Here is a 19717-nt window from a genome sequence, read left to right as displayed (position 1 = left end):
ATTTTCAGGTTATATATCTGTGAAAATTGCACGGTGACTAATTGATGTGTTGTGATGTTGAAATAAATTCTGGCCAAATAAAAAGACTTGCTACAATATACAAATAGCTTAGACATTATCATAGGCAGTCACAATAGCCATCTCTTCAAAAATGATGTCTGTGTGCAATATGAATATGCTTAGAGCAGGTTAAAGCAAGTGTCCTTTAGAGTACGGTAAGTTTTTACACGCTGAGACTTTGTGTGTGAATTGTGGCTGGTCTGGGCACGGATGCTGCCAGGGGTTTGGGGACATGTAAAAAACAAATATCACTTTGGTTCTTGCCACTTTAATGTTAGATAAAGAGATTTTTTTTGATATTGTCCATTGATATTGATATTGTGTGTGATTGATGAGGTATGTGTGAGCCATTTTATTTACATTTTAATAATTTAATGATAACATTATTAGATTTTTTTGATTGATTGATTGGTACCTGACACCAAATACATTAATATTAATTATAATAATATTATTAATTATAACATTTTTTTTAAAATAGTGTATTATTACAAATTATTTAATTATTTAAAAATTTGAATTTAAGAACATTAAAGAGGTAAACCCTTTTAGACTCTTTTTATGTTTTTATAACCTGGCAGAGTTCGAGGTAATATTAACTGGATTGTATATAGTTAATTAGATTAAAGGGGTAAATGTAGGTTCCCTTTACTCCAGCTCCAAAAACACAGGCTCTTACATCTCACATAATAAAACCCATCATTGTCTTTCATTGGACCCTTACTGCATAGTGAACATCCATACCTTTCAAACACCAGCTGCAATTTAATATTTTTTTCAAAAGCTGAAAACATTATCTGAATACATAATATAACACCATGTGTCTTGATCATATGTCAAGGGTGTTCAGTTTTATTTTGAATGACAATCAGTATTAAAGTTATCAATGCCGAGGATATACAATCCTTAAACACTTGCACTCCACTGTACACCCCGGACTGTACATCACATTTTGGTGCAGTGTTATTTAATTGAAATAAAACTTCTGTTTCATCTGTTCATTTACAGCCTTTAGACTATGAGAGCAAGAGAAACTACACACTCAAAGTTGAAGCTACCAACATCCGCTCAGAACCCAGGAGTAATGGGCCCTTTAAGGACACAGCTACAGTGAAAATTGTGGTTGAAGACTCAGATGAGCCTCCTGTTTTCTCCAAACCTATGTACTTATTAGAAGTGGATGAGAACGCACCCATCAACAAGATCATAGGCACAGTCACTGCCAGGGACCCGGATGCTACTGGGAGCCCTATCAGGTAAGATGCAGTTAACATTAAGCCTGTGACAGAACTTCCACCTTTGCCTCAAAATTATTTGCTGTTAACTGACCACAGCAAAATGGTGGCAAAATCTGCACAAAAAAAAAAAGTACGTTGACTTCAAGCAGTGGAGAGAATAGGTTAACAAAATGAGCCTTTTCAGGCTATAATGACTTGTTTTAATAAAAGGGTTGACAGTGAGGCATGCAATTAAATCTCTTCATGTCTCTGACCTTTGGAGAATGTGGTAGTGTCTTCTGCAGTGAAAAAGGGACTCAATGATTGTTCTCATTTCCACAAATGTACAGAAAAAAAAGTAGATTATGAGTTGAAGGCCGCACAACTTTATCTTTCATTGTGTGACCAGGCCTGTTGTACTCTCTTCTAGTGTGACTTAGTCTTGGAAATACCACAAGGGCACCTTGAGGATAGGTTATACAGGCAATTTCTCTCCCTCCATCTTGGCATTTCATTAATTCTCCAGTGACTTGCTGACCGCATTCCCGGGACAACACTCAACAGGTTGTGTGTAATTGCATGGCGGAGAGCAGGCTGGGTTTCATAGATTGGCTGAGGTTATAGAGCAGTGGCCGTTCGTTCTATTTTTTTCTTTTTTCTTTTCTGGTGTCATCCTCATGTTTAGTGATGAGATTGCCAGGAGGAATTGAACCCCACAGATGCATGTCGCTTCCCTGGTAAATAGAGAAGGATATTTCATATATAATGACATCCTTGGCCTTAAAACTCAATTTTATGTCACAGTGCTCTTATGTTTGAAAGTCTGTGTTGGGGAGAGAGACAATGTAGTCTATAAATTAGTGAAATTATATTCTAAGTGTGTGAAAGTCCACTTTATAATTAAATACAATAATCTCATAATTGCGTTTTACTCTGAAGTGGGTGTAGCTTTAATAGCTAGTTGTGTTCACATACTTTTGCTATTTGCTCTCTTCAGTGGATCATTATTGAAAGAAAAAGTAATTAAATAACGAATGAGTGTGACTGCAGATGACAGAACCCTGCTGACACGATCTCTTTGGCCATTTGCTGCAATGAAACTGTCCACATATCAACACATTCTTGGAACAGTCTTGGCACATTTTAACTGTTTTGAACATGAGACAGTGAAAATTGAGTGATTGACTGCCATATCACTGCACCAGATCATTTGCATATTTGCGATTTATATTTCATTTTTCTTTCTTTATTAGTTGAACTTATTGCAGAAAAAATCTCTAAGCTCTTAATCACTAATTTAATAATTTTGCGGTTGCATTGCTTTAAGTTTTTTTTTTTAATAAAGCTAATTTTAATCTAAAATAGAAAGCAGAAGAAATGGTGACCAGTTCATAGAATGCAGGAAAAAAACATTATGTGCCATTCTTCATGGGAAACAACATACAAACAAACACACTTGCCAGGTTGCATTTTGCCAGAACAATTTGCTTTAAACTAGCACATTTTGCTGAGAAAATAATTCAGTGAGCTTTTGGTCCTTATAAATATATTGGCTGACAGAAGACTATAGCTTCATGCCTCATAAGAGATCCCAAGTCTTTTGTACATTACAGAAAATCTAAACAAAGCCACATCATACAACAAGTCAAACACTGAGTCGTCATTTGGTCTCAAGAATATCATAGAAATCAAAAAAAATGTTAGAGGTGTCTTTCTCAAATGATTTACTTTGTGCAATAAAACCAAAAGAAAGCTCAATGACTCACAATGATAGAAAACTGAACCAAAGTAGAACATTTACACACCACAGAAGCCATGTTTTGAAACTGGAATGATTGATAAACATTAAATGTGCTGTATGCAATTTCTTCACAGTATCCAATTTCTTCTGCTAGGGTCCTCTCAATCAAAATAATAAAATAGATAATTTAATGATGTTTTCAAGTAGTGTGAGAATATTGCCAATTAAAATCTGTCATACCTCAGGCAGAAATCATGTTCATGAACAGGGTGATATATTGGTTTAACACACATTGTGTTTGGTGACACATACACACATTTTTAGTTGGGGCAGCTGAGTGTTGTTACCTGTGGTCAAAGCAGTAAAAAAAGAACTAAAACCAAAAATTGAATGAACTAAATCTTAATGAACATGTTGAACATTGTTGTACAACTAGAAAGTGACAATCATTGTTTCCATGAAAGTAGAAACTAGAAGGGGCAATGTCAAGTCAAAATGTATTTATACAGTTTTAAACAACCTCTGTTGACCAAGGTGCTGTACAAGTTATACAAAATATACACTAAATAGAAACAGTCACTGAATACAAAATAAATATAAGCTAAGTAAATATTCAGAAATGTGGCTTAAGCCCAACTGTAAGTTGACCACAATCAAACACACTATTCTTATTAAATAAGAAACTTACAAAATTTAAGTTGTTTTTTTGGGGGGGAAATTCAAAAAGTTCAGGATAATCTTAATTCTGAAGTCACCCTGATCATTTCAAAGTCTAAGCTCATCTTTGCAAAGAAATGGCCATGACACAGAAACCCTCTCTACTTTCAAGATTAGGTTTAAACCTTTTCTTTTTGACAAATCATATAGTTAGGTCTGGATCAGGTGATCCCGAATCCTCCCTTAGTAGTGCTGCAATAGGCTTAAAATGCTGGGGGCCTCACGTGATGCACTGAGTGTTTCTGCTTCAGTCACATTTTTTCACTCAATATGCCCAGTTAATCATTAGTTCTGTATTATTGTAGGGTGTTTATCTTAAGATATAAAGAGGCTTGAGGCAACAACTGTTTTGATTTGGGGCTATCCATCCATTCATATCCGTTTCTCCTTGTCAGGCTTGTGGGGGTGCTGGAGCCTATCCCAGCTGTCTTAGGGCAAGAGGCAGGGTACACCTTGCACAGGTTTCCAGTCTAACACATAGGCACAGACAACCATCTGCACTCACATTCACACCTATGGACAATTTAGAGTTACCAATTAATCTATCCCCACTAACTGCATGTCTTTAGAATGTGGGAGGAAGCCGGAGTACCTGGAGAGAACCCACACAAACACAGGGAGAACATGCAAAATCCACACAGAAAGACCCCGGTCTGATGGTGGAACTGAATTCAGGACCTTCTTCCTGTGAGGCAACAGTGCTAACCACCATGTTATTGTACCACTGTGATTTGGGGCAATATAAATAAAATTGAAGTGACTTGAACTGAATCCACAGCAGTCTAGTCTGATAAGAAATGAGGCTTTATGCCATCCATTGACGATGGCCTATTCAAGTAGGTTTTGGTACTTTCTTTATAACATGAGAAACAGAGAGCCTATCCTTCCATGACAAAGTGAGGTCCAGCTGGCGAGATGTTTTTAGTAACCATGTCCTGACTGCCACACTTCTGGAAATAGAGGCTTTCTTCTGACATTGACTTGAACGCCTCAGTCAAAAGTTTGGTGCAGCATAGAGGAAAAGTACTTGGCTGTTGTTCTTGCATTTGCAGTCTTATTTACTGTCCTTTAAAACTTAATATTTTCGATTGGTAGGACTTAATGTTTATTACCTTTGACCCTTTGGAAGACTGTCCATTTGGGGATTACTGCAAGAACCTTATTGTGACCCCACCAGTAACGGCTATCTCCCAGAGCTTTGGGGCAGCTAGTTAATATATGATTAAAACACTGGTTTGAAATACACAGTTTATTAATCTGTATTTTGCTCTGTTCTCATCTCTTTGTTTTTCTCTTCTTAGTCTCTTAATTTCTTAGGTTTTCTAAAAGAACAGGTTCCTACAAAAGAAAGCTGTCGTTAGTAAAGTTGGATCTATAGCTGTGGAGTGGCAGCAGTAATAGCAGCTTCAGTTAGACGCTCTCCTGCCATCATCTGAACAAGCTCCTGATTCGACCCCTCTGATTAGAATCACTTTCTGTCTTAATCTCCCCCTGCCAGACCAGACCAAACCAGTTTGAGTCGAAACCACTCGAGGCGAGTGCTCTGGTGGGCTGCCATGTCCTCTGCACTCAGGAGACAAACAACCCCTTAGCTGTACTTAATGCATCCAACCAATAACATTTCAGGTGCACTCCATGAAATACTTCCTTACTACAGCTTCTCTCTGGAGCCTGTGCTCTGTCGTTTTATACCTGACTGATCACAAATAAAAAGCAATGTGACATCTGGCAGTCACTAAGGTTGTCTGACACAAACTGTTGGATTTCATATAATATGTGTATTTTATATCAAAAATATTGATACAGTGACAAGGATTGGCAAAAGATTTTAAACATGTTTGATTTTCATCTTTTTGTTCATTCTTGTTTTGTTTTTGTTTTTTTAGTTTTACTTTGAAGTGAATTACAGGAGCATAATGGAATTCTGAAGCATGTTTGTTTATGCTCAATATGTTATGGCACAGCTGACAGTTGGCATACTACGTATGGTAATACAAGTAGTCAAGCAAAGGAGATGGTTTTGAAACAAATGGAAATTTAATGTCACTTAAGAAAAGACCTTCTACTTCACAGGGATATTTTCCTATATTTTTAATATTTTGTTATTTATACTATACATTATTTCTAACTCTCAAGCAAATCACCATCTCCATTAAAAGAGCTTGGAAATGAAACTAAATAAGATGCTGTGTTCAAACGTAAATGGTCAGCATTTAAGAGTCGGGAAAACTAATAACTGACCTAATAGCAAGCAGGATTATCAGGGGCATTTTGTTTGCTGCCGACAAAAAATAATATTCTCAATCTTCTCACCTTATAGTCTTCCAACTTGTACAGGCGTTCAGTCACTCACATTCACACTGTAACAGAGATAAAACCCCAGCCACTCAGAGTTGTGGAAAAACACAAATGGACATAAAACCCTTTCCATGGCTGCTTAGCCTATAATAGATAGACCACAGGTAGACATACATATCCGTAGCACATGTTGTGTAGCATGATTATATGATATATCTGACGGATGCATAATGGTACATCAAACAATTAACGGTAACAGTTAAGTGGGAGGCATCACTATCATGCATAGTTTGGCCACAGTAAACCACTCATGTATGTCTTTCATTCTGAAATTAGAGTAATAAGAATTCTTCCACAATGACTAAATAACTTTTTTGAACTTTTAACTCTAACCGATTTGTACTAATGAAACTTTTACAAATGTTTCATTTATTATTATCATAACATTTTCTCTTGGTTTTTCATTGTATTTGAATATTTTAATTCATCACGCTTTAGAAAACTCCCTCCAACGTTACCAAAGCCATATGTAAAATTGTTTAATTTTAATTTTTTAGCAAATTCTTCTGTTTTATGTGTACATTTTTTTCCACACACATATAAAATTGGTTATAGAGAAACTGAATTGGAGCCTAATTTTGGGAAAGGAAATAAAACCCCATAATATATTCATTTTATAATAGAATCATTAGTGTCATCTTAATGATTCATTTTGCACTTTATGAATAGGCCCACTGCACAGAAATGTGAACAAAAGCAAACTTGACTTTTTTGTTACTTTAACAAATAAAGACAAAAAAATATTTAATAATATATAATACATAGACTAGGAACAAAAACTGATTATGTTATTGACTGAAGAAAATTTTGTGACAGAAGAGAAATCACTGTGTATAGTAAGCATGATCAATGATAGCTAGCATGGCAAAAGGATGCCATCCTCATAAACTGCAACAGAGAAGTCCCATCCTGGCCACACTGTTTGATAGATGGCACTCTGTGAAAAATGCAGCGCACATCAAAGTTCTAATTACAAAAAAACAAACAAAAACAGTCTAATTATAGCTTGTAGCTATTTTGCTATTTGAGCTTATGTTCCACTAATGTATGATGATGATGTTTATAGTGATTCTGAATATATTTGGATGTCAGCTGCAGCACTTATAAAATATTTGGCACAAACAACCTCAACATGATGGATAACTGTTTGACCTAGGCCCGTCCAGTGCCTTGGAAAAAAAAATCTTCTGAAACATAAAGCAAAGCTGAAATGATGTGATAGAAATACACGGACGCGTGAATACATTTGCACCTGTTCTCACATCACACTCGGGAAAGCTGCACACGTATAATGTTGGAGATCATTTTTTTTATTTGCTTTTAATTCTTTTCACATCACATTGTCAGTTTGAGTGACAGGTGGCAGAACATTTCAGGGTCTGTCTCCTCTCTTCCACGTGAGGCTGTCAGACTTTGACTGGGATCCACTCAGTCTGCAGGAGAGAGGCTGCTCCCAGGTGGGTTGCTGCTGTCTGCCTGTCTTGAAAGTGCTTTGCGTCTGCAGGCCAAGAGAGAAAGAGAAGGAGCGGTGGGGTGTTGGTAGGGGGGGTGGGGTCCTTATGGACCTCTTCCAGCCTGGCGTCTAGAGGATTTTACACCATTTCATCTCAAAAATGGAAATGTCACGGCTCGGTACATCTCCCCAACAATTGGAATCTGGGCCAGTGGTTTATTTATTTCATTCCCTACCATTCTTGTATAAGCAGCAACCTTCTTCATATAAATAGTTATTGTGACTTTGTCTTTGCCATTTTCTGGTGCTCTTTTTCTGTTTCTCTTTCCTTTCCTCTGCATTCCTTTCCATTCTGTCTTTTCATTCATTCTCTCACATAAATACTGTAGACTCCCTGCCAACAGGTCTACAGTGATAGGGATGAGCAGTTCCAGTGTGAGACAGAATGAGACCCAGGGTGAGGAAGGAGGAGAGACAGGGCGAGCAGTGTGCCTGATGGCCGGGATGTCTGTGTGGGGAAGGGGGTTTGCTCAGAATTGGATAGGGGGATTGGATTAGTAAGAGCTTGTGACCCAGCTGGATAGAAAAGGAAGAAAAAAAATACTTTTGCAATATTGTGGGTGGGTAGGTGGGGTACTGTGAGGAAACAGAGAGAAAGTAACAGGGACAATGTGTCCTGGAGGTATGGAAACACTTGTGCTGTGCAGTACATGTAATTAGTTCACGTGAATCAGTGCAGCCTTGTGTTTTGGGTGAGTAGGATGTTTATGACAGTCACACATAATGGCAAATGAAACGTGTGAAACCAAAGATGACCCATAATGACAGATTCTTTTTTAGTCAGTTTTGTGTGGGCTTGTCCCAAGAATTGGCGCTGTGCGTGCTGCAACATGAAAGAGCGATTTCACAGCTTCAAGTGGCATCAGAAAATTCTCTTTTATGTGCATTCCAGTGCTTCTGCTTTTTTTTGGGGGGGGGAGAGTTTTATGTGTTGCCACTATATTTTTTTTTTAAACTGGGAGACTGGGAGACAGTGTGTCACAGGCAGGGTCATAGATTAATTCAATCTGAAAAAGGACAGCTTGACAAAAATACGTAAATTAAAAATGAATTAAGCATCTCCTTCTACTAGTTTAAAAAGAAAAAAAAATGTTTTGCTGAAATCGGACAAGGGCACTCTTAACAGGCAGGTCACTGTTTAACTTCTGTTATATTCATTACCTCCCCACCCCCATGCCCCTCTGTTGTTGGTGTTGCATGTGACACAATGCTGTCCTAACTCATTAATGCAAAGCCTTTGGGAGCCATTGAGTGTTGACAGATCCCAAACAGGGTTAACAGCACCACATCTCTTACCCTGACATAACATGTACTAATGGTCTTTTTTGCAGGAAGGAGGCATCGCCTTGATGGGGGGAGGGCTTCTAGGCTGTAATGCCCCCTGCTGTTCATGGGGAGGCAATAATTATCCCTCAGATGATAATTATTGATTTCCGATTGTTTTTAAATGAACATTGATCTACAGGTTTCTTCTGTTAGGCACAACACCCCAATGATTAGAAAAGATGCTTCAGTGGTGCTGCTGCAACAGTGTTTTGGCTCAAATTTCTGGTGTTTGTTTATCTTGGTAGGTACTTCATTGATCGACACACAGATCTGGAGAGGCAGTTCAACATCAATGTGGACAATGGCAGGATCACGCTGGCCAAACCATTGGACAGAGAGACAGACATGTGGCACAATATCACAGTAACAGCCACAGAAGTCAGTAAGTAACATTTGCTGTTCTCCCCTGCTGTGCACACTGTCCGTAATGATTTATAATGTCCGCACTATCCTCAGCGTACAATCAGACAGTCATAGAAAATAAAGCTTTGGGGTTTTTTTTTTATAATGGGTAACAGCAGAAACACATGTATGCTATCTTATTCCTTTGAACAACTTTATGGGTGTTCTCAGTCAAAGGAATCACTGACCTGCTTCACAAAGTTCTCCATTCAACAGTATAGAGCTGCTTTCTAAACCAGCACTTTTAATCGCTCCAAGAGTATGGCACAAACAATTAGCATTTGAATCCACAGAGGCATTAAATACGTTAATTTGCTGAGTTTTGATTGAATTAAACAGCTCAGTAGTCAATTTGTGAAAGTGCAAGAACATTAAGACGTATCAAATAAACAGTTTTAAAGACATGCTCCAGAGTGGATTGCTCCAACGCCAGCATCCATTACAGATTAGAGAACATCTGCGAACCGCAAAACTCACTGACTACGTAGAAAATCTTGCCGGCAGAGCTACAAACAGCTCCAACCATATGTAAGGCTTTATTTGCATACAGATTGTTTCAGGGGGGCTGTATGTTGTGATAAAGCTTAATGTACCCCTTTAAGCTATTGGAATAGAAATTTACACAGCTTGTAACTTTTTTCTGTCTGATTCTTCTCTTCTATCTCTTCCTCCTCTCTATGTCTCATCATCTATCTGTCGCTTTCTTTCTTTAATCAAAGAAAACGCATATTAATTGTCAGAAAATAGAAAGAAAAAAAGAAAGAAAGTCCGTACACTGTCGCAATGTTTTGGCCATGCGGAAAAGACAAATCCCACCATCGCAGCAGCCTATTGGAGAAACTGAATGTGTCTCATTTGATAAGCTGGTTCCCTTGTCATGTCGTGCACCCTTACATTGAAAGCACATTTTCATGCCTCTTGGCAAAGTAACTGTGGCTTGAGATAGTGGCATCTCTGAGAACACCTAATAGGAATTTGCCAAAATAAATACAGCAGTTTTGCTATTCTTCACGGATGGGGAGGGGAAGCCGGTGTCTTCTCTGGCGTGAAAAGCAATAGATGTGTTCCCAGTTCTATCCCGATGCCATTTGCCACCCAAACTGAGGAGCGTTCTGCTGCCTCGCACCAGTTGACATCTGACTAATCAGATTCTATTCCCTGTCTGCTACTAGGGGAAAATCGCTTGCAAGGGGAGGGCACACTGTCTCCCCTCCCTCTGCTCTAATCCATCTATCACTGTCTATCAGACTGTCAATTTCCACTCACCTCACTGCTTACCTCTTTTTCAATTCATCTCCTGGAAAGGCCCTGAGTTTCTACTGCGTCTACTGCTTCATTTTTAGGTTTTACTGAAATTAGATTACAATGAATGAGAAAAAAAACAATAAATAAATAATTTGGTATTTCATGCTCAGAAATGTATATTAATGTAATCCTCTGTGACAGTGGTTTAATTTCTTCATAGAAATGTGACAGTGTAACTTTAAAAGACAACAGCTGTTGGAATGGCGGGAATTATCCTAGTACATAAGCAGTGAAAGGCAGTGTGGCACTTTTCACGGCACACGGGATTTCTGCTGCTGCAGCTTCACTGCGTCTGGTATGGCCCGATGTTTATGGCAGATGAAATCGGAGAACTTTGGGAAAATATGATCACATATGCTGACTTTATAATGTGTTACCTGGTATACAGCATAAAGTATGTTGTAGATAAGCATGTCCTCAAGGTAGCTAATCTGTAAAAATGAAAGCAAATTACAAAAACACAAGCACGGTTCAAGAAAAATGCAGTGTATGTCTAAAATAACATTGCAAAGCATTCTCTTAAATGATTAATTTTCCAAATCAATAAAAATAATTTAAACAAAAATCACTATTGTCACTGGCCACAGTGACACAACCCTCCTGGGTCCACATTAATAGATAATTGCTTTTAAAGTTGGCATTTGCACCACTGATTAATAAATACACCATTCACAGGGACTCTCGAAAGCGACTGTCAATTACCAGTGATGAATAATTCCAATCAAAATCTAATCTAATTAAACTGCCTTTTATTGTCTTTTTAGACTTCAGTTACCAATGACTCATTAATATGCATGTTTTAACCCTCATGTTTTAAACATTACAGTGTACAGGGGATTTTCAAAAGCACTTTGAATAGGATTTTTTTTTTCCATTTCTGTTGCCTAGAATCCTGCTTTGCATCGTTGATACTGGCTGAAATTTAGATTGATGTGGCTTATCATCTGTCCTCCCATCAGCCCAGGAAATGAAGGGAGAATAAAGATGGAAAATAAAGGAAATTAAAACTAGGTCACAGAATTTACCTGGGATTTCAAGTATAACATTTTTTTTCCCATCACTGTCTCTTCTTATTTATTCATCTCCACTTTTCCTCTACATCTTTCTTCTGATTCTATCTATCTATCTATCTATCTATCTATCTATCTATCTATCTATCTATCTATCTATCTATCTATCTATCTATCTAATCAGGAAATCACAGTCAGATATCAAGGGCAGTTGTGGCCATCAGAGTAATGGACATTAACGACAATGCACCTGAATTTGCCACCGAATACGAGGCCTTTTTATGTGAAAATGGAAAGCCTGGACAGGTAAGGAAAGAAGACGCTCATTCATCAAAGCAGTTATCTATCAATTTCTTACTCTCTGTCCTTTTCTTTCTCTTTCTCCTCCTTTGTAATGATTGGCCACAGTGAATTATAGGCTATTTATTTCACTGGGAAACTACAGAGGTGGGAGTACGGTCCTTTCTCTCCACAACAGTCCTCCCTCCATACAGCGTGCGCTGAGCAAAGGGGAAATGAGAGCAGTCAGGATTGATCAGAGTGGATCATAATTCAAGACTGTCTTTCATGTCCTCCTCCAGATGGCACAATGCTTCCCCCAGCCAAAAATCGTGGACAAGTACTTAGCATTCTCCTTTTCATCAATCGACCTCATTCATGGGACCTGTGTATATACCATAGGGAGTTTTATTGAAAGGAGGAGAGAGAGAAAAAAAGTAAACAGAGAAAAGATGAAACTGTCCTGCCGGGCCTGAATTCTAATTTCCAATAAATCATAAAGACATACAGTGTGATAAGACCTATGATGACAGATTAACAGATAGAGCCAGGAGCCTGAAAGTGTGCCAGACTAGACAGGACCTCATTGATAATAATCTCAAACTCCAGGAATGAATAGGGCATATATTTCATCAGGTATGATCCAGCCACTATTACACTGAGGCAATCTGCGGTGGCAAAAACAGAGTAATGAATAGGCTGCCTCCTCTAATGGCTTAGAGCCCTCCTCTGTAAATCTGCTTTTCTATCTGTTTTCAACACAGGTGATCCAGACTGTCAGTGCGGTGGACAAAGATGACCCAATCCAAGGCCATTACTTTGACTATCGTTTAGTCCCTGAGATGCTAAACAACCCCAATTTTACCATCAAAAACAACCAAGGTGAGAAGCAAGTGACATCAGAGAAAAATAAGTCTTTTGTGGCAGAATGACTGAAGTTTCTGCAAATTTTTTCAATGGCTTTCCAGTCTAATCTCTAACCCGCGGCACGTTAGCCAAACTGGAGATGAAATCTGGTGGATCAGTGTAGCTCACAATTAGCAGATGTGAAATTGTCTGGACACCAGCTTCTTTTTACTCCCCAGCGCGTTTTGAGGGAAACTAAATGAATGGGATCCAAATGGCTTTTCCTGGTATTCTTTCAGCTAAATGTAGGGTGACTTCCTAGGAGCTGTTGCAGTGTGGCAGATGGTACTAAATTTATTTGCTAAATACTCTGATTGGTTTTTTTTTGCCATTTTCTCATGTTTTTTATTCCATTCCTCTTCTCTTGCCTCTCCTTCATTACCGACTCTGAACCGACTGTGTTCACCATGAGTTGTGTAATAGTTTCAGCTTGGGGCAGAAAGATCTTCATATGGTACTAGCCTTCTGTTTCGATGTGGAAGCTGTAGGCGAAGTTACTGCTACCTCTCTTTGATGCAAGATGAGTTTGTATAAATCAGGTCAAGTGGGCTACCATTTTTTATTATTATAATATTTTTTAATAAACCTTGCGCTTCCGAACAGCAGTGGCAGGATATGTGTATAACATCCCATCTTGTTATGAATAAAAGGCTGCACCAGCACAGACTTGTTTCAGATTATTTAGTCTTAACTCTGGATCAACTTCAAAGTTTATAAAACATGCATGCTCCTGAATCCTGTCCTTTTGTGTAGAGGAGATTTATTAGTTTCTTAAGATGATGTAACAGATAAAACCTCCACTAGAAATGATTCACCTCTAAAAGCACAGCTCTGTGTTTGACCAGTGAACAAAAAGCCTCCTCTCTTCCTCAAATGCCTGAAACCAAAGTAAATATGTGTTGTGGTTTGGCTCCATATATTACATACCACACCACAGCGGCCACTTGTCTATGGTAATGTTAATTCTCAACAGAAAAAAGCCCATTGCACCATATTCCTCTGCACTTGAGTGACTATTTCTATCTGAGGCGGCAGCTGTGGGAGACACTTCAGTGAAGAGCGTCGGGCTCCTGTGAGCCTCTGTGTGCTGCTTTTGTTTGTGATGATGAGTCTAATTGTAGGGAATGCACAGTGAAGAGGTTAGGGGTAGCCTGCCACAGGGAAAATGGCGAAGGTTCTGACCAGCTATATAGAAGATACTGAGCGTCCTCACAACTGAGTATTCAGTAGGCGGGATGCAACAGAGCAGGGCGTCCTATCCTCGGTAGCTGAGACAACATACTCACCATGATGCCAAAAATGTAATTCTGCTGATAGACATTATTTTCACACTAACGTTTGTATGAGGAAATAACACAATGTTCCATTTAGAAATGCAATGTTCAACACATTAGGAATAAAATGTACTATTGCTAAATTCATCATGCTCAAGGGTTTTACCGCTACAGTTTCTGGTGGCTAATGTCAAATAATCTTTGACAGGTACTGCTTTATCGTCATTAATAGAATAGAATCATCTCCTTTCAATTCTACATCACCTTTTAGCATTATCGTTATACTTGTGACTATTCAGAGTGATCCTTGTTTATTAAAAAATTAAAGGGTCCATCAAAAATTTAATTCCTACTTTTCCTGGGTGCCTCCAGTGAGGTTCATCTCTAGGTGCCCTCGTATTTCAATGACCATCAAGATATATTATGAATAAATGTCATACATACATGCACCGTACATGTGTTTATCTGCTTTTCATTGCCAGATTGCCAGAGTGCCTGCTGAACACAATCTACATATGCAATCCACACAGTATATCCAATTTTAAACTGCAACCTTGCAATCCAGGACCTAATTCAGTTAGACAGACAGTTAGATGCTGAATAATTTTCTCTAAAATTGCTCCTTCACTTTACCTCTACTTAAAACCATGTTGCCTCTTTTTAACATCATTGTGAGTAGGACAAGTAGCACTGGCCAGTAACTGCAGCAGTCCATATTGCAGTTACTGGTTATGATACATTGCTGATAAATCGTCTCTTACAAATTTAAATATAAACAGACTTTTCAAATAAGAGTGTAACTATTCAGACTGCCCAAAGTTTTGTCATTATGCCCCCTCTTTCCTCCTACAAGCATCAAGGAATTGTATCTTGCACCCCGACTTGCTGAACCAGCTACAAGACAAAGGTTAGCAAAGGAAAAGTGCTTGCTAATGTAATTTTACAGGCTAATTAGCCAATTAGCTGTACACCGAACAGCTTCAAACTTTACCTGCAAGTGTCAGTCAGTTTAAATATTAATTGTTGTAGTCCTTATTCTTCATCACCACTGCTGAATGAGCCTTTACTGCATGTTAACACAAAATTGTCTCCGGCCCTATAAACAACATTTACTGCTGCAAGTTAATTTTCTTAATGTTGTGATGCTGAAAGATTGTCAGTGAAACATGTAATCTTACACTCAGATTTAAGGAAAGGCTTTTTTAGGGACTAATTAATGTGTCTGTGATTATACAGCATACAATGACATGCCAATAATGAGGACACAATACAACTCTGACACAAACTGACACCATAACCATTTTGTATATTTATTTCTAGGCAAATTTGGCCCTACCAATATGACCTCTTTCACGTCTTAGATCCTTTCATGTTAGGTTATAAAACATTTAATTTATGTAGGTTTGGAGACTTCAGAGGCATCGGGAATTTGAAAGTGTTTAGACTGTTGATGTCACTTTTGCTGTCACTGCTGTCATTTGTAGCCTCCCACATAATACGTTATTTATAGCAAATCTTAATTTAAATAAGGCTTTGCTTTTGTCATAGTGACAATTAATATTTCAATGTACACAGTGTTCATCAGAACGCTAACAGTCAGTAGATGAAACACTGTTCAAGTGGCCTAATATATAAAAGATAATAAAAACAGCATTGTTGTAAACCTAGTGAGTTCAGTCTGTTTGAAGGTTATGTGCACAGCTGTCTTTCTCTTTGAGTAGAAACTCCATCTGTCTATTGGCAATTCTATTTTTTACCATCAATAGTTGCTAGGAAAATGCAAATCATCTGCATATCAGAACATGCCCTAATGGTTTACTTCACTATAGTTTATACTTCTTACTATGCAGTGCTCAATGATCTAAATAAAAAGGGACATGTTGGTGCTCACAAAGCAGAGTGTATCACTTTGTGGCAGCACTCATAAGAAAATAAATCTGAGCATATGTTCACATCAATTACAGATTGTGCAAAGCAAATAATTCTATCATGAAGTCTTCCATCTTTTGATTAAGTTTGCTCTGTCAACACGAATGTTTCAACTTGGCCCTTCTCTCTGTATCACCAGATCTGTTTCCCCCCTCTCTTCCGCATACCCTCAAGCTGTGAGGCAAAGGTTAGACTATCAGAAATCTTGTATGTTTTCCATAAGATCAGCAGGAGTAGGTTCTTATGGGACTGCAAGTGTTTGATAATGTGAGCAGGCTAAGGAGTGCCAGCTAATGAGCTGACAGCTTCACAGAAGTGCCATCAAAGAGCAGCTGGCACCTTTCTGGGTCGACATGTGCCATCTTCTTAGTCAGTGTCGCCTGCCGTGGTCCCTTCATTTCCTCCAATTCAAAGAGGGACAGCGAATTCAGGTTCACCTTTCTTCAGAATCCTCAAATTGGACTGTAGAGAAACGAAGGAAGGTGGTTGGTTCTATCTACAGCATTGGAATGTGAGAATGCTAAAAAGCCTAATGGCGATTGATGTGAAATTAGTTTACCCTCATGCTGCACTGATCTTCACACAATTTAATAATAGAACTTCAGTCTGTCACCACCATGAATAATAATGGGTTTTTCTCACGCCCTTGCAAAAATTCATCTCTGGCTTTACATCTCTCTGACAGACAATTCAATCAGTGTTCTAGCCAAGCATGATACCTTCCGACGACAGAAACAGGAGATGTACTTCCTGCCAATCATTGTGACGGACAATGGGAATCCACCGATGAGCAGCACCAACACCTTGACGATCAGAGTCTGTGGGTGCAGTAAGGATGGCATTGTCCAGTCTTGCAACGTGGAGGCGTATGTCTTACCCATTGGACTTAGTATGGGGGCTTTAATTGCCATCCTTGCCTGCATTATACTACTGCTAGGTGAGGTATCCGTTCTGTTGTGCATCATTCCATTGAAGTGGTTTTAATGGATGTTGTAGACATCATAGATTTTTTCATAAAAGATGTACTTGTACTAACACAAAATCCACTTGACCAATCCTAACCTAGTTTTCCGTGTATTTTTCTACCTATTTTTCAATCTTTCTTTCTGACAGTAATAGTAGTACTATTCGTGACCTTGAGGAGACACAAGAACGAGCCTTTGATTATCAAGGATGACGAAGATGTGAGGGAGAATATTATCCGTTACGATGATGAAGGAGGAGGTGAGGAGGACACTGAAGCATTTGACATCGCCACGCTGCAGAACCCAGATGGCATCAATGGGTACCTGCCACGCAAGGATATCAAGCCTGACCTGCAGTTTATGCCACGGGCAGGCCAACATTCGGGTCCAAATGGTGTGGATGTAGATGAATTCATCAACGTACGGCTCCACGAGGCAGACAATGATCCAACAGCACCACCTTACGACTCCATCCAGATCTATGGATACGAGGGCCGGGGATCCATTGCTGGCTCCCTCAGCTCACTGGAGACAGCGTCATCAGACTCTGACCAGAACTATGACTATCTCAGAGAATGGGGTCCACGCTTCAGAAGACTTGGGGAGCTCTACTCTGTGGGTGAGAGTGACCGTGAGACCTGACCTTTGATTTCTTAAAAACGAACAAACAAACAAAAAAAAGACTTAAGATTTTTTTTTTCTGTCCACATACTTGTGTATTGAACGCTAGGGGGTTTGTTGGCTTTTAGAAACTGGTGTTTAAAAAGAAAAAAAAACAGTTAATAACAAGGGAGGCCACCTTTTTGTAAACTTTTTAGAGTGAGGTATAGCAGTTGTCATCTACTATGTCAAGCGCATTATAATTGTTCAGCCAAACAATGTCTTTATTAGGAGATCTATGATTCTTGTGGAGTGTAACTTAGATTCCGTTGTGGAGTGTCTAGCAGTATTTTGGGTGTTAGTCATTTACTGTGACTACCAGTAGCAGAAAAACCCTGGCATTGCTGGTAGTTGCTCAGTGAACAGATATTTTTGGGTTCTCTTAAGCTTGAGCCGACACCATGCTCGATGCTCCATGGACAACAAGCTGGACTACAGAAGGTGGAGAGGGTTTCCTGTCTCCCTAAGTCACCCAGCTGATGGTGATTGCAAGGAACAAGACAATGACAAAGCAATATATGGTCTTCATTACAATGATGAATGTATGTATGATTTGAAAAAAAGCAAAAAGACAAACCAGTATTGGCTTTAAGGTGAATTTGTTATCATTTGATATGTTCTCTGGTGGCCACATTTATAAACTATCTAAAGCCCAGAAAGGCTTGCTTTATACAACTCTTTGTATTTACATGCTACAGGTGTGGGTTGCAAGCGTTACTAGCCTATAAAAGACTGAAGTGAAGACAAAAAAGAGAAATGTAGAAACTCTGAGGCCTTCTTTTTACAGAAGCAACATTAAATACAATTGTAATCTACTGTTTTTGACAAGAGATGTGTTGATTCTTCATTATTGTTCTGAGTTTTTGTATATCTGCTCCTAAGTCTTTTTTTCTGTGCTGACTATTTGAAGTGAGTGTGTTCAGATTATTTCACATTCAACAGTTTTTTTCTAACCACTCGAACACTATTTCATAACAGCCCAACCATATCATAAACCTATTGCAGTTGATGATGTAGATTAGATTTAAGCAGGCAAACAAGACCTCTAGGTTACTGTAGCAATACAGATGAATTCATTAATTGGGACTTCAGAAATGGGATCTTTCTGACACATGCTAATTCTGTGTAAAATATATTTCGTAATATATTCCGAGGTGCAGCGTCTGAGCACAGTGGTCCAATTGAGAACTAAGTGACTCTTTTTAAACATCAAATCTCATTTAGGAAACACAGATTGTGTTAGCCCAACAAAAATTAATTTGCGGATCAAGACCATGTGCATATTGTGCTTACACTGTATGATATCAATGAAAAGACTTGTACTGTACATAGAGTTACTGCTAACGTCATTAGCTTTCAATGAGGTGGTAGGTTTTGTCTCTGCACGTTAGCTCTTGCACATTATGAGAATTTCAATGGCACTACAGCTGCGTGCATACTCAGTTTGTACTGATACAGTATTATGGCAGTTCTCGGTAGACTAAACAATATATATGGAATAGTCCTACATGCAGATCATATTTTCTACTGTGCTTTAATGCTTATAAATGTGTATGTTCAATTATTTACTCCCTGTACTGTAATCTAAGATACCCTGTATTGTTTCCTACTTTGTGAAATATATTTTTATAAATATTGCCGAATGAGTGTGCTTTTCTTATACAGACTAGAGGTCAACACTACAAAAAGTTGAAGACAGTGCTATGAGGATAATGTTCAGGTCAGCTTAGTGACACAAAGCACAGAGTCATCCTTGGGAAAATATTTGAGAAAATAACCCTGATGACATCATGCCAGTGTCATCAAGGTTATTCTTGCCTGGAGACTACAAAAAGTATAGCAGAAAGCATGTTTTACAGACTTAACAAAACAGGACCACGGTCATCAAGTACTGATATTCTCTTTGGTGTCACAGGCATTGCTAAGATACGTTAGACACAAGGTGTACACTACTGACAGACTGCCCCACCACTGGACTTTGAGAGCTAATCTGCCATTTTTAAAGAACAAGAACGCATACATTTGATTGCGATATTGTAGAACAGAGAGAAAGCT

General features: G+C 38.6%; 1 protein-coding gene across 2 annotated transcripts in view; it reads left to right on the top strand.

Moving 5' to 3' along the window:
- Nucleotides 1-19245, top strand: part of cdh8 (cadherin 8) — a 98235-nt gene extending 78990 nt beyond the window's left edge. The window contains exons 6-11 of one of the 2 annotated variants that reach the window (XM_031742768.2): nt 1069-1316; nt 9178-9314; nt 11834-11955; nt 12693-12810; nt 16723-16974; nt 17151-19245. In XM_031742768.2, coding sequence (XP_031598628.1) covers nt 1069-1316; nt 9178-9314; nt 11834-11955; nt 12693-12810; nt 16723-16974; nt 17151-17644 — 1371 coding nt within the window. In that variant the 3' untranslated portion in view covers nt 17645-19245. Of the gene's footprint in view, nt 1-1068; nt 1317-9177; nt 9315-11833; nt 11956-12692; nt 12811-14973; nt 15016-16722; nt 16975-17150 lie in introns of those variants that run through there. The other variant, XM_039613365.1, reaches the window with a different exon arrangement.
- The last annotated feature ends 472 nt before the right edge of the window (nt 19246-19717 follow it).

Source organism: Oreochromis aureus, linkage group 1, assembly GCF_013358895.1.
Source record: "Oreochromis aureus strain Israel breed Guangdong linkage group 1, ZZ_aureus, whole genome shotgun sequence".
In the NCBI taxonomy this organism is placed as follows: Eukaryota; Metazoa; Chordata; class Actinopteri; order Cichliformes; family Cichlidae; genus Oreochromis; species Oreochromis aureus.
Note: the sequence above shows the minus strand (reverse complement) of the source record. Positions and strands in the feature narration are given on the sequence as shown.